This window comes from Heptranchias perlo, chromosome 7 (genome assembly GCF_035084215.1).
Source record: "Heptranchias perlo isolate sHepPer1 chromosome 7, sHepPer1.hap1, whole genome shotgun sequence".
Classification (NCBI taxonomy): domain Eukaryota; kingdom Metazoa; phylum Chordata; class Chondrichthyes; order Hexanchiformes; family Hexanchidae; genus Heptranchias; species Heptranchias perlo.
The window spans coordinates 97986469-97999617 of NC_090331.1; the positions used below are offsets into that span (position 1 = coordinate 97986469).

The window sequence follows — 13149 nt, forward strand, 5'->3', positions numbered from 1 at the left end:
TGGGGGAGTGGGGGGGGCGGTGTCTCTGGTCGGGGGGAGTGGGGGGGGGGCGGTGTCTCTGGTCGGGGGGAGTGGGGGGGGGCGGTGTCTCTGGTCGGGGGGAGGGGGGGGGGCGCTGTCTCTGGTCGGGGGGAGGGGGGGGGGGCGGTGTCTCTGGTCGGGGGGAGTGGGGGGGGGCGGTGTCTCTGGTCGGGGGGAGTGGGGGGCGGTGTCTCTGTTCGGGGGGGAGGGGGGGGGGCGGTGTCTCTGGTCGGGGGGAGTGGGGGGGGCGGTGTCTCTGGTCGGGGGGAGTGGGGGGGGGCGGTGTCTCTGGTCGGGGGAGGGGGGGGGGGCGGTGTCTCTGGTCGGGGGGGCGGGGGGGGGCGGTGTCTCTGGTCGGGGGGGGGGGGGCGGTGTCTCTGGTCGGGGGGAGTGGGGGGGGCGGTGTCTCTGGTCGGGGGGGAGGGGGGGGGGGGGCGGTGTCTCTGGTCGGGGGGAGTGGGGGGGGCGGTGTCTCTGGTCGGGGGGGAGTGGGGGGGCGCGGTGTCTCTGGTCGGGGGGAGTGGGGGGGGGGCGGTGTCTCTGGTCGGGGGGAGGGGGGGGGGGCGGTGTCTCTGGTCGGGGGGAGGGGGGGGCGGTGTCTCTGGTCGGGGGGAGTGGGGGGGGCGGTGTCTCTGGTCGGGGGGAGGGGGGGGGCGGTGTCTCTGGTCGGGGGGAGGGGGGGGGGCGGTGTCTCTGGTCGGGGGGAGTGGGGGGGGGCGGTGTCTCTGGTCGGGGGGGAGGGGGGGGGGGCGGTGTCTCTGGTCGGGGGGAGTGGGGGGGGCGGTGTCTCTGTTCGGGGGGAGGGGGGGGGGCGGTGTCTCTGGTCGGGGGGAGTGGGGGGGGCGGTGTCTCTGGTCGGGGGGAGTGGGGGGGGGCGGTGTCTCTGGTCGGGGGGAGTGGGGGGGGCGGTGTCTCTGGTCGGGGGGAGGGGGGGGGGCGGTGTCTCTGGTCGGGGGGAGTGGGGGGGGCGGTGTCTCTGGTCGGGGGGAGGGGGGGGGGCGGTGTCTCTGGTCGGGGGGAGTGGGGGGGGGCGGTGTCTCTGGTCGGGGGGAGTGGGGGGGGGCGGTGTCTCTGGTCGGGGGGAGTGGGGGGGGCGGTGTCTCTGTCGGGGGGAGGGGGGGGGCGGTGTCTCTGGTCGGGGGGAGTGGGGGGGGGCGGTGTCTCTGGTCGGGGGGAGTGGGGGGGGCGGTGTCTCTGGTCGGGGGGAGTGGGGGGGGCGGTGTCTCTGGTCGGGGGGAGTGGGGGGGGGCGGTGTCTCTGGTCGGGGGGAGTGGGGGGGGCGGTGTCTCTGGTCGGGGGGAGTGGGGGGGGGCGGTGTCTCTGGTCGGGGGGAGTGGGGGGGGCGGTGTCTCTGGTCGGAGGGAGTGGGGGGGGCGGTGTCTCTGGTCGGGGGGAGTGGGGGGGGCGGTGTCTCTGGTCGGGGGGAGTGGGGGGGGCGGTGTCTCTGGTCGGGGGGAGGTGGGGGGGGCGGTGTCTCTGGTCGGGGGGAGTGGGGGGGGCGGTGTCTCTGGTCGGGGGGAGGGGGGGGGCGGTGTCTCTGGTCGGGGGGAGTGGGGGGGGCGGTGTCTCTGGTCGGGGGGAGTGGGGGGGGCGGTGTCTCTGGTCGGGGGGAGTGGGGGGGGCGGTGTCTCTGGTCGGGGGAGTGGGGGGGGCGGTGTCTCTGGTCGGGGGGAGTGGGGGGGGCGGTGTCTCTGGTCGGGGGGAGGGGGGGGGCGGTGTCTCTGGTCGGGGGGGAGTGGGGGGGGGGGGCGGTGTCTCTGGTCGGGGGGAGTGGGGGGGGCGGTGTCTCTGGTCGGGGGGAGGGGGGGGGCGGTGTCTCTGGTCGGGGGGAGTGGGGGGGGCGGTGTCTCTGGTCGGGGGGAGTGGGGGGGGCGGTGTCTCTGGTCGGGGGGGGCGGTGTCTCTGGTCGGGGGGGGCGGTGTCTCTGGTCGGGGGAGGGGGGGGGGCGGTGTCTCTGGTCGGGGGGAGTGGGGGGGGGCGGTGTCTCTGGTCGGGGGGAGTGGGGGGGGCGGTGTCTCTGGTCGGGGGGAGTGGGGGGGGCGGTGTCTCTGGTCGGGGGGAGTGGGGGGGGCGGTGTCTCTGGTCGGGGGGGGGGGGGGGGCGGTGTCTCTGGTCGGGGGGAGTGGGGGGGGGGCGGTGTCTCTGGTCGGGGGGAGTGGGGGGGGGCGGTGTCTCTGGTCGGGGGGGGGGGGCGGTGTCTCTGGTCGGGGGGGGGGGGGCGGTGTCTCTGGTCGGGGGGGGGGCGGTGTCTCTGGTCGGGGGGGGGGGCGGTGTCTCTGGTCGGGGGGGGGGCGGTGTCTCTGGTCGGGGGGAGGCGGTGTCTCTGGTCGGGGGGGAGGCGGTGTCTCTGGTCGGGGGAGGGGGGGGCGGTGTCTCTGGTCGGGGGGAGGGGGGGGGGCGGTGTCTCTGGTCGGGGGGAGGGGGGGGGGCGGTGTCTCTGGTCGGGGGGAGGGGGGGGGGCGGTGTCTCTGGTCGGGGGGAGGGGGGGGGGCGGTGTCTCTGGTCGGGGGGAGTGGGGGGGGCGGTGTCTCTGGTCGGGGGGAGGGGGGGGGGGCGGTGTCTCTGGTCGGGGGGAGTGGGGGGGGCCGGTGTCTCTGGTCGGGGGGAGTGGGGGGGGGCGGTGTCTCTGGTCGGGGGGAGGGGGGGGGGCGGTGTCTCTGGTCGGGGGGGGGGCGGTGTCTCTGGTCGGGGGGAGGGGGGGGGGCGGTGTCTCTGGTCGGGGGGAGGGGGGGGGCGGTGTCTCTGGTCGGGGTGAGTGGGGGGGGCGGTGTCTCTGGTCGGGGGGAGGGGGGGGGGCGGTGTCTCTGGTCGGGGGGAGTGGGGGGGGCGGTGTCTCTGGTCGGGGGGAGTGGGGGGGGCGGTGTCTCTGGTCGGGGGGGGGGGCGGTGTCTCTGGTCGGGGGGAGGGGGGGGGGCGGTGTCTCTGGTCGGGGGGAGGGGGGGGGCGGTGTCTCTGGTCGGGGGGAGGGGGGGGGCGGTGTCTCTGGTCGGGGGGAGGGGGGGGCGGTGTCTCTGGTCGGGGGGAGGGGGGGGGGCGGTGTCTCTGGTCGGGGGGAGGGGGGGGGCGGTGTCTCTGGTCGGGGGGAGGGGGCGGTGTCTCTGGTCGGGGGGAGGGGGGGGGGCGGTGTGTCTGGTCGGGGGGAGGGGGGGGGGCGGTGTCTCTGGTCGGGGGGAGGGGGCGGTGTCTCTGGTCGGGGGGAGTGGGGGGGGGCGGTGTCTCTGGTCGGGGGAGTGGGGGCGGTCGGGGGGGGGGGGGCGGTGTCTCTGGTCGGGGGGAGTGGGGGGGGCGGTTTCTCTGGTCGGGGGGAGTGGGGGGGGGCGGTGTCTCTGGTCGGGGGGAGGGGGGGGGCGGTGTCTCTGGTCGGGGGGAGGGGGGGGCGGTGTCTCTGGTCGGGGGGAGGGGGGGGGCGGTGTCTCTGGTCGGGGGGAGGGGGGGGCGGTGTCTCTGGTCGGGGGGAGTGGGGGGGGCCGGTGTCTCTGGTCGGGGGGAGTGGGGGGGGGCGGTGTCTCTGGTCGGGGGGAGTGGGGGGGGCGGTGTCTCTGGTCGGGGGGAGGGGGGGGGCGGTGTCTCTGGTCGGGGGGAGTGGGGGGGGCGGTGTCTCTGGTCGGGGGGAGGGGGGGGGGCGGTGTCTCTGGTCGGGGGGAGTGGGGGGGGCGGTGTCTCTGGTCGGGGGGGGGCGGTGTCTCTGGTCGGGGGGAGTGGGGGGGGCGGTGTCTCTGGTCGGGGGGGGCGGTGTCTCTGGTCGGGGGGGGGCGGTGTCTCTGGTCGGGGGGAGGGGGGGGCGGTGTCTCTGGGCGGGGGGGGGGGCGGTGTCTCTGGTCGGGGGGGGGGGCGGTGTCTCTGGTCGGGGGGGGGCGGTGTCTCTGGTCGGGGGGGGGCGGTGTCTCTGGTCGGGGGGGGGGCGGTGTCTCTGGTCGGGGGGAGGCGGTGTCTCTGGTCGGGGGGAGGGGGGGGCGGTGTCTCTGGGCGGGGGGGGGCGGTGTCTCTGGTCGGGGGGGGGGCGGTGTCTCTGGTCGGGGGGGGGCGGTGTCTCTGGTCGGGGGGGGGGGGGCGGTGTCTCTGGTCGGGGGGGGGGCGGTGTCTCTGGTCGGGGGGGGGCGGTGTCTCTGGTCGGGGGGGGGCGGTGTCTCTGGTCGGGGGGAGTGGGGGGGGCGGTGTCTCTGGGCGGGGGGAGGGGGGGGGGGCGGTGTCTCTGGGCGGGGGGAGGGGGGGGGCGGTGTCTCTGGTCGGGGGGAGGGGGGGGGGCGGTGTCTCTGGTCGGGGGGAGTGGGGGGGGCGGTGTCTCTGGTCGGGGGGAGGGGGGGGGGCTGTGTCTCTGGTCGGGGGGGGCGGTGTCTCTGGTCGGGGGGGGGCGGTGTCTCTGGTCGGGGGGGGCGGTGTCTCTGGTCGGGGGGGGCGGTGTCTCTGGTCGGGGGGAGGGGGGGGCGGTGTCTCTGGTCGGGGGGAGGGGGGGGGCGGTGTCTCTGGTCGGGGGGAGTGGGGGGGGGCGGTGTCTCTGGTCGGGGGGAGTGGGGGGGGCGGTGTCTCTGGTCGGGGGGAGTGGGGGGGGCGGTGTCTCTGGTCGGGGGGAGGGGGGGGGCGGTGTCTCTGGTCGGGGGGAGGGGGGGGGGCGGTGTCTCTGGTCGGGGGGAGGGGGGGGCGGTGTCTCTGGTCGGGGGGAGGGGGGGCGGTGTCTCTGGTCGGGGGGAGGGGGGGGGGCGGTGTCTCTGGGCGGTGTCTCTGGTCGGGGGGGGCGGTGTCTCTGGGCGGGGGGAGGGGGGGCGGTGTCTCTGGTCGGGGGGGGCGGTGTCTCTGGTCGGGGGGGCGGTGTCTCTGGTCGGGGGGGGCGGTGTCTCTGGTCGGGGGGGGCGGTGTCTCTGGTCGGGGGGGGGCGGTGTCTCTGGTCGGGGGGGGCGGTGTCTCTGGTCGGGGGGGGGCGGTGTCTCTGGTCGGGGGGAGGGGGGGGCGTAACAAATAGGAGCAGGAGGAGGCCATTCAGCCCCTCGAGCCTGCTCCACCATTCAATAAGATCATGGCTGATCGACCTCAACTCCACTTTCCTGCCCGATCCCCATATCCCTTGATTCCCCTAGAGTCCATAAATCTATCGATCTCAGCCTTGAATATACTCAACGACTGAGCATCCACCGCCCTCGGGGGGAGAGAATTCCTAAGATTCCAGGATTGAGAACCTACAACTTCTGTCTGGGCTGGGAGCTACAGTGACACTGTTAATATCAGCACAGTGTCACTGGGTGTGTCTGAAATCGCCCCGGTTCGGTCGCCAGTCCTGTTCCTGATCACTGACATGCTGTCTTGTTGAAGCTGTGCCCCGAGGAGTTGGAGTGTGTAAAGTTTTTGTACACGTGATACGGTTCCATGGTGTTAAAGTTGATAGTTTACTGGTGAACATTTTGTTTGAATGAAATGGTGGTAAGTGTGTTTACAACTCTGTCCTTCAACAGGAAATTAAAGTCTACGGGAAAGGGAACCCAATCAAAATAGTCGCAGTGGACTGTGGTGTAAAACACAACATCATCCGTCTCCTTGTGAAGGTAACTACGCCTGCTCCTCGTCCTCACTCAACACCTCTTTGCTTTTAGTTATTTCACTGTGTTACTCCACCATTGGGGGCCCCTTACAATCCCCAGTTTCTCCTACAGCACGATTCTTAAATTGTCTTGGTTTACTATGATGGGGGGAGGATGAGGAACCTGGCCCATTAGTGTCCCAATATTGGTCTGTAAAATACGGGCCTTGACACTGTGCTGAAGGAGTGTTTGTGCCATGATTATTCATTTCCTTTGTGTGAAATTCCTTTGCTAAGAATGCATCAAAGTTTGTCCAAGCATTGGCTCAATGTGATTCAAGGTCATGGTGTTTTTGATGTCCCCAGGGATGACCTGCCTCTGATTTGTGTGGGAGTGTGACCTTTCCCCATTGACCATTCCTTGGGTGTGATCTCAGGTGGTGAGTCCACAGGCTATTCGACTGAGGAGAGCCTCACAGCCAAGCCCAATGCAATTGTTACCTGATGGAATGGGAACCCTGGTTAGTTTCCCACCTCCATTCCCGAGCCCAGAGATGCTAACTGCTGAGATCAGCTACCGGGGCACTGCGGTCACTATTACCCCCCAGCTACCGGGGCACCGCGGTCACTATTACCCCCCCAGCTACCGGGGCACCGCGGTCACTATTACCCCCCAGCTACCGGGGCACCGCGGTCACTATTACCCCCCAGCTACCGGGGCACCGCGGTCACTATTACCCGGCAGCTACCGGGGCACCGCGGTCACTATTACCCCCCAGCTACCGGGGCACCGCGGTCACTATTACCCCCCAGCTACCGGGGCACCGCGGTCACTATTACCCCCCAGCTACCGGGGCACCGCGGTCACTATTACCCCCCCCGCTACCGGGGCACCGCGGTCACTATTACCCGGCAGCTACCGGGCCACCGCGGTCACTATTACCCGGCAGCTACCGGGGCACCGCGGTCACTATTACCCGGCAGCTACCGGGGCACCGCGGTCACTATTACCCGGCAGCTACCGGGGCACCGCGGTCACTATTACCCCCCAGCTACCGGGGCACCGCGGTCACTATTACCCCCCAGCTACCGGGGCACCGCGGTCACTATTACCCCCCCCGCTACCGGGGCACCGCGGTCACTATTACCCGGCAGCTACCGGGCCACCGCGGTCACTATTACCCGGCAGCTACCGGGGCACCGCGGTCACTATTACCCGGCAGCTACCGGGGCACCGCGGTCACTATTACCCGGCAGCTACCGGGGCACCGCGGTCACTATTACCCGGCAGCTACCGGGGCACCGCGGTCACTATTACCCGGCAGCTACCGGGGCACCGCGGTCACTATTACCCGGCAGCTACCGGGGCACCGCGGTCACTATTACCCGGCAGCTACCGGGGCACCGCGGTCACTATTACCCGGCAGCTACCGGGGCACCGCGGTCACTATTACCCCCCAGCTACCGGGGCAGCGCGGTCACTATTACCCGGCAGCTACCGGGGCAGCGCGGTCACTATTACCCGGCAGCTACCGGGGCACCGCGGTCACTATTACCCCCCAGCTACCGGGGCACCGCGGTCACTATTACCCGGCAGCTACCGGGGCACCGCGGTCACTATTACCCCCCCGCTACCGTGGCACCGCGGTCACTATTACCCCCCCGCTACCGTGGCACCGCGGTCACTATTACCCGGCAGCTACCGGGGCACCGCGGTCACTATTACCCGGCAGCTACCGGGGCACCGCGGTCACTATTACCCCCCCCGCTAACGGGGCACCGCGGTCACTATTACCCCCCCGCTAACGGGGCACCGCGGTCACTATTACCCCCCCGCTAACGGGGCACCGCGGTCACTATTACCCCCCCGCTAACGGGGCACCGCGGTCACTATTACCCCCCCGCTAACGAGGCACCGCGGTCACTATTACCCCCCAGCTACCGGGGCACCGCGGTCACTATTACCCCCCAGCTACCGGGGCACCGCGGTCACTATTACCCCCCAGCTACCGGGGCACCGCGGTCACTATTACCCCCCAGCTAACGGGGCACCGCGGTCACTATTACCCGGCAGCTACCGGGGCACCGCGGTCACTATTACCCCCCCCCAGCTAACGGGGCACCGCGGTCACTATTACCCCCCAGCTACCGGGGCACCGCGGTCACTATTACCCCCCAGCTACCGGGGCACCGCGGTCACTATTACCCCCCCCAGCTACCGGGGCACCGCGGTCACTATTACCCCCCCGCTAACGGGGCACCGCGGTCACTATTACCCCCCCCCCCCCGCTACCGGGGCACCGCGGTCACTATTACCCCCCCCCCCCCGCTACCGGGGCACCGCGGTCACTATTACCCCCCCCCCCCCCCCCCGCTACCGGGGCACCGCGGTCACTATTACCCCCCCCCCGCTACCGGGGCACCGCGGTCACTATTACCCCCCCGCTAACGGGGCAGCGCGGTCACTATTACCCCCCCCCGCTACTGGGGCACCGCGGTCACTGTTATTGAGACAATAATTTTTACCCACTAGAGCTCATGGGAAGGCAGAGGAAATCCTTTCTTTTATTGTATGACTGAGCGGTTTAACCACTTTCAACAAGCTACCAAGTTAATGATCTTTTAATGAGGCCCAAGGAATATGGTGGTAAATGCTTTCCCATTTTTTCCAGCGAGGTGTTGAATTACATTTAGTTCCCTGGGATTATGATTTCAGTAACATGGAGTACGATGGACTCTTCCTGTCCAATGGCCCAGGAGATCCCTCGTTGGCAGGACAGCTGGTAACAAACCTACGCAAGGTGAGAGCCTCGCCCGATTCTACCCACACATTATAGTTTTAGAAAGTTGTATGTAGCTGCTGATTAATGTTTTACAGTGTCGTTAATTCTCGGTATTGTACCAGAATGTAGTGTTGAGTGTTTCAGTGGTGTGCACTGCAGCATTTCTGCAGGAGTACAGCAGGTAGTCCTTTTCCTGTAACTGATGGCTGGTTTTGTACCGTTATTTAGGTACTTGGAAGTGATCGGCCAGAGCCTGTGTTTGGTATTTGTATGGGGAACCAGCTGACAGCACTAGCTGTGGGTGCCAATTGCTACAAACTACCGATGGGAAACAGGTACCAGAAACTCTGGGGCTATCTCCTCTATAAGTAGTTGCTGCAGTCTCTATTATTTTTCCAATTTTCTCTCCTTCAGACTGCATTGGCTCTTTCTGTGTACGGTTGGGAGTATGGTGCGGTCATGTAGTGCTTGTGGTACTGGACTAGCGACCCAGAGTTTAAATCCCTCCATGGCAGCTCATGAAATTGAATTGGATAAATCTGCTAATGTTTGTACTAACACCAGCAAACTGACTTAAAGCTGCTGGGCTTTCACAACAAACCAGTTGGTTCACTAATGTCTGTCGGGGATGTGATCCTGCTACACCTACCCAGCCTGTTCTCCCTGTCTCGAATCCCGCACCCAACCAGCCTGTTCTCCCTGCCTCGAATCCCGCACCTAACCAGCCTGGTCTCTCTGTCTCTAATCCCGCACCTCCCCAGCCTGTTCTCCCTGCCTCGAATCCCGCACCTAACCAGCCTGGTCTCTCTGTCTCTAATCCCGCACCTACCCAGCCTGGTCTCTGTCTCTAATCCCACACCTACCCAGCCTGGTCTCTGTCTCTAATCCCGCACCTACCCAGCCTGGTCTCTGTCTCTAATCCCACACCTAACCAGCCTGTTCTCCCTGCCTCGAATCCCGCACCTAACCAGCCTGGTCTCCCTGTCTCGAATCCTGCACCCACCCAGCCTGGTCTCCCTGCCTCGAATCCCGCACCCACCCAGCCTGGTCTCCCTGTCTCGAATCCCGCACCCACCCAGCCTGGTCTCCCTGTCTCGAATCCCGCACCCACCCAGCCTGGTCTCCCTGTCTCGAATCCCGCACCCACCCAGCCTGGTCTCCCTGTCTCGAATCCCGCACCCACCCAGCCTGGTCTCTCTGTCTCCAATCCCGCACCTACCCAGCCTGGTCTCCCTGTCTCTCTTTTTAAGGAGAGGACCTTTCAGTGGGCTCGTGACCCTCCAGTCAGGTTTCAGATCTTTGCCTTGATAAGCCTCGATCCAGCCCAGGGTTGATAAACTGCAGGTCCCTCCTTGATCTTCGATGTTCTCCTGCCCCTTTTTAAATGGAGTGGTGGTCCTGCTGCAATATAGCTGGAATTTTCCTGTTGGGGTGGTGTGGGCAGTGGTGGCCGACATCTTACCGGTGGGGAGCTCGCCCCACCTGATTAGTTGCCCACTAAATTGGGTCAGGATCACTGCAAAGCCGAGGTGGCTGGTGGAACTTGCTGCCCAATCCTCTTCCAGCAGGGAGAGGATAACCCAGGCCTAATGGTCTGAAAAGGGCAGGATAAAGATTCCTCAGTACCTGAAGCTCCAGAATCATTGACTCTACAGCACCAGAGGGAGCTGTCCATGTTGGGGAAAGCGATAATGGGACAGTGTCAAAATTATTATTTGGAATAGAACAGTGACTAGGAGGATTCTGGTCCAGTATATTGAACTATGCCCTTGTTTTGAGGGGTGGTATTTGTACTCGTTCTTGTTGGGGTGTCATATTGTTGGCAGGTTAATGTTGTCGGCTCCAGCTCAACTAGAACCTGGGCTGGAACTGCCCGAACCTGCTTCCCACGGGACCTGAACATTCAGCAGAGTCAACATGTTCGCCTGCTTGGTCTGGGTATAAAAGGGTGTTGGTATTTGCTGCTTGGCCTGGGTATAAAAGGGTGTTGCTATTTGCTGCTTGGTCTGGATATAAAAGGGTGTTGGTATTTGCTGCTTGGTCTGGGTATAAAAGGGTGTTGGTATTTGCTGCTTGGCCTCGAGTCTTCTGATCGAGCAGAATTTGACCCTGGACCTCCATTGCCCAAATGTACACACTTTGACCACAGTGCAGCCAAGGTGCCCCATAGCCTGCAGCAACAGTGCCGTTTCATGCTGCACCCATCAGGCTACTTACCTCACTGGGCCACAGAGTGTGGAGCTGGCCGTTACTTAGGAACTGCGAGTGGCATGAAACCATGTGATCATGTTGGAAGTGCTAGAACTGGCTGATGGATGCTTCAAAACTGCCTGCCTACCAAACTGCTGTTTCCCCTACAGAGGACAGAACCAGCCAGTGCTGAATGTAATGAATGGACAGGCGTTCATCACTGCTCAGAACCATGGCTACGCCATCGATAGTTCAACTCTGCCAGAAGGATGGAAGGCAATGTTCGTCAATGCTAACGATGGCACCAACGAGGTGAGCAGGAGGAGTTCTATTCACATGTGCACAAGTGCTATTGTAAGAGTGATACAAGGCTGTTCAGTAATGTGGTATGTTGCACGTGATCCCCGAGGGTGGTCTTGCTTAAGCAACTGAGTAGCTGAACCATACAGATGAAGAAAGCCCCAGATTTGTAGCAGCCTGTGCTGAGAGTCGCGATCTGCCTTGGTGAGAGAGTCACAGCTGGTCTCGCTACCTCTGGTGCCTCTACCCCTGTCCTGTTCTCCATTGACCCTTGCTGGAAGTGGACAGGTGTGGACTTTTTTTTAAAATTTGTTCATGGGATGTGGGCGTCACTGGCGAGGCCGGCATTTATTGCCCATCCCTAATTGCCCTTGAGAAGGTGGTGGTGAGGCAGGATCAGGCTCCACTGTGATGCCCTCTATGGTTGAGTAGTCTGCCATAGCTCACTGTCTCGATGCCATTGTTAAGAACGAGCGCTTGGTGAAGGGGCCGTGCCTGGGGAACCATTGCCTGGTGAGGAGTCTGCCCCATCAGTGGGAAGTACTCGAGGGGAAAAGGTGAGGAAGATAAAGCTCTTTCTGCACCAGCTGAAACTACTGATCTGCGGCCTAGTTTAACCGCGTTTAAAGCCGGCGCGGCCTAGTTTAACCGCGTTTAAAGCCGGCGCGGCCTAGTTTGCCCGCGTTTAAAGCCGGCGCGGCCTAGTTTGCCCGCGTTTAAAGCCGGCGCGGCCTAGTTTGCCCGCGTTTAAAGCCGGCGCGGCCTAGTTTGCCCGCGTTTAAAGCCGGCGCGGCCTAGTTTGCCCGCGTTTAAAGCCGGCGCGGCCTAGTTTGCCCGCGTTTAAAGCCGGCGCGGCCTAGTTTGCCCGCGTTTAAAGCCGGCGCGGCCTAGTTTGCCCGCGTTTAAAGCCGGCGCGGCCTAGTTTGCCCGCGTTTAAAGCCGGCGCGGCCTAGTTTGCCCGCGTTTAAAGCCGGCGCGGCCTAGTTTGCCCGCGTTTAAAGCCGGCGCGGCCTAGTTTGCCCGCGTTTAAAGCCGGCGCGGCCTAGTTTGCCCGCGTTTAAAGCCGGCGCGGCCTAGTTTGCCCGCGTTTAAAGCCGGCGCGGCCTAGTTTGCCCGCGTTTAAAGCCGGCGCGGCCTAGTTTGCCCGCGTTTAAAGCCGGCGCGGCCTAGTTTGCCCGCGTTTAAAGCCGGCGCGGCCTAGTTTGCCCGCGTTTAAAGCCGGCGCGGCCTAGTTTGCCCGCGTTTAAAGCCGGCGCGGCCTAGTTTGACCGCGTTTAAAGCCGGCGCGGTCTAGTTTGCCAACGTGTGCCAGAGAAACGGCGTAAATGAGGTGCAAAAGGTCACGGAAACTTGGGTGTAAGTGACTTGTGCCCGTTCTTGCACTACACCCTAATTTCCTTGATCTTTTACACCCGTCTATCAATCCCTACCCCGAACACCCCATTATAATGGGTCCGCGACCCAGGCTAAATTACATGAATTTCCTGCAATTGTGTTGGTTCAAAATGGGTGTAAAATTAAGCCCAGAACTTTAGGTGCAGCAGTAAACAGTCACTTTCTGGTGTTTTATTAGTGTTTGTTTTAAACTTTCTTTGTGTTCTTAGAGACCTGCTCTGTATTTTGAAGGAATCAGTGTATGTCTCATTAAAAATGAATGAAGGTTAGATGGCTTGAAACTCTAACTTCCATACTATAAAACAATGAATATATGGTGTAAATAGACATCGATAAACTGGGTACACGAATGGGCTTAATTTCGGGTGTAACTTCCCAATTGCACCCCTACAGGAAATTTCACTCCTATAAACCTAGAATCAGGGAGCCTGAAATTCCACCCTGTTTTGGAAGTTTCTGGGCCTAAAATTGGGACAACTCGCTTGACTGGCCAGCAAATTGTGGTGCAAACTGTTTCCGCCTCAAAAAATGAACAGCAAATTTGTCCCTTTCTGTGATCCGGCCGCTGAGCCTCTCTGTAGAGTCATAGAGTCATAGAGTTATACAGCACGGATAGAGGCCCTTCGGCCCATCGTGTCCGCGCCGGCCATCAGCCCTGTCTACTCTAATCCCATATTCCAGCATTTGGTCCGTAGCCTTGTATGCTATGGCATTTCAAGTGCTCATCCAAATGCTTCTTGAATGTTGAGGGTTCCTGCCTCCACAACCCTTTCAGGCAGTGAGTTCCAGACTCCAACCACCCTCTGGATGAAAAAGTTCTTTCTCAAATCCCCTCTAAACCTCCCGCCTTTTACCTTGAATCTATGTCCCCTTGTTAGAGAACCCTCAACGAAGGGAAAAAGCTCCTTAGTATCCATCCTATCTGTGCCTCTCATAATTTTGTACACCTCA

General features: G+C 63.9%; 1 protein-coding gene across 1 annotated transcript in view; it reads left to right on the forward strand.

The window, feature by feature from the left end:
• The window catches only part of cps1 (carbamoyl-phosphate synthase 1, mitochondrial), a 345020-nt gene that overhangs the window by 41009 nt on the left and 290862 nt on the right, over positions 1-13149 (forward strand). The window contains exons 4-7 of the mRNA XM_067988237.1: positions 5466-5555; positions 8203-8331; positions 8542-8648; positions 10674-10815. Of these exons, the coding sequence (XP_067844338.1) occupies positions 5466-5555; positions 8203-8331; positions 8542-8648; positions 10674-10815 (468 nt within the window). The remainder of the gene's footprint in view (positions 1-5465; positions 5556-8202; positions 8332-8541; positions 8649-10673; positions 10816-13149) is intronic.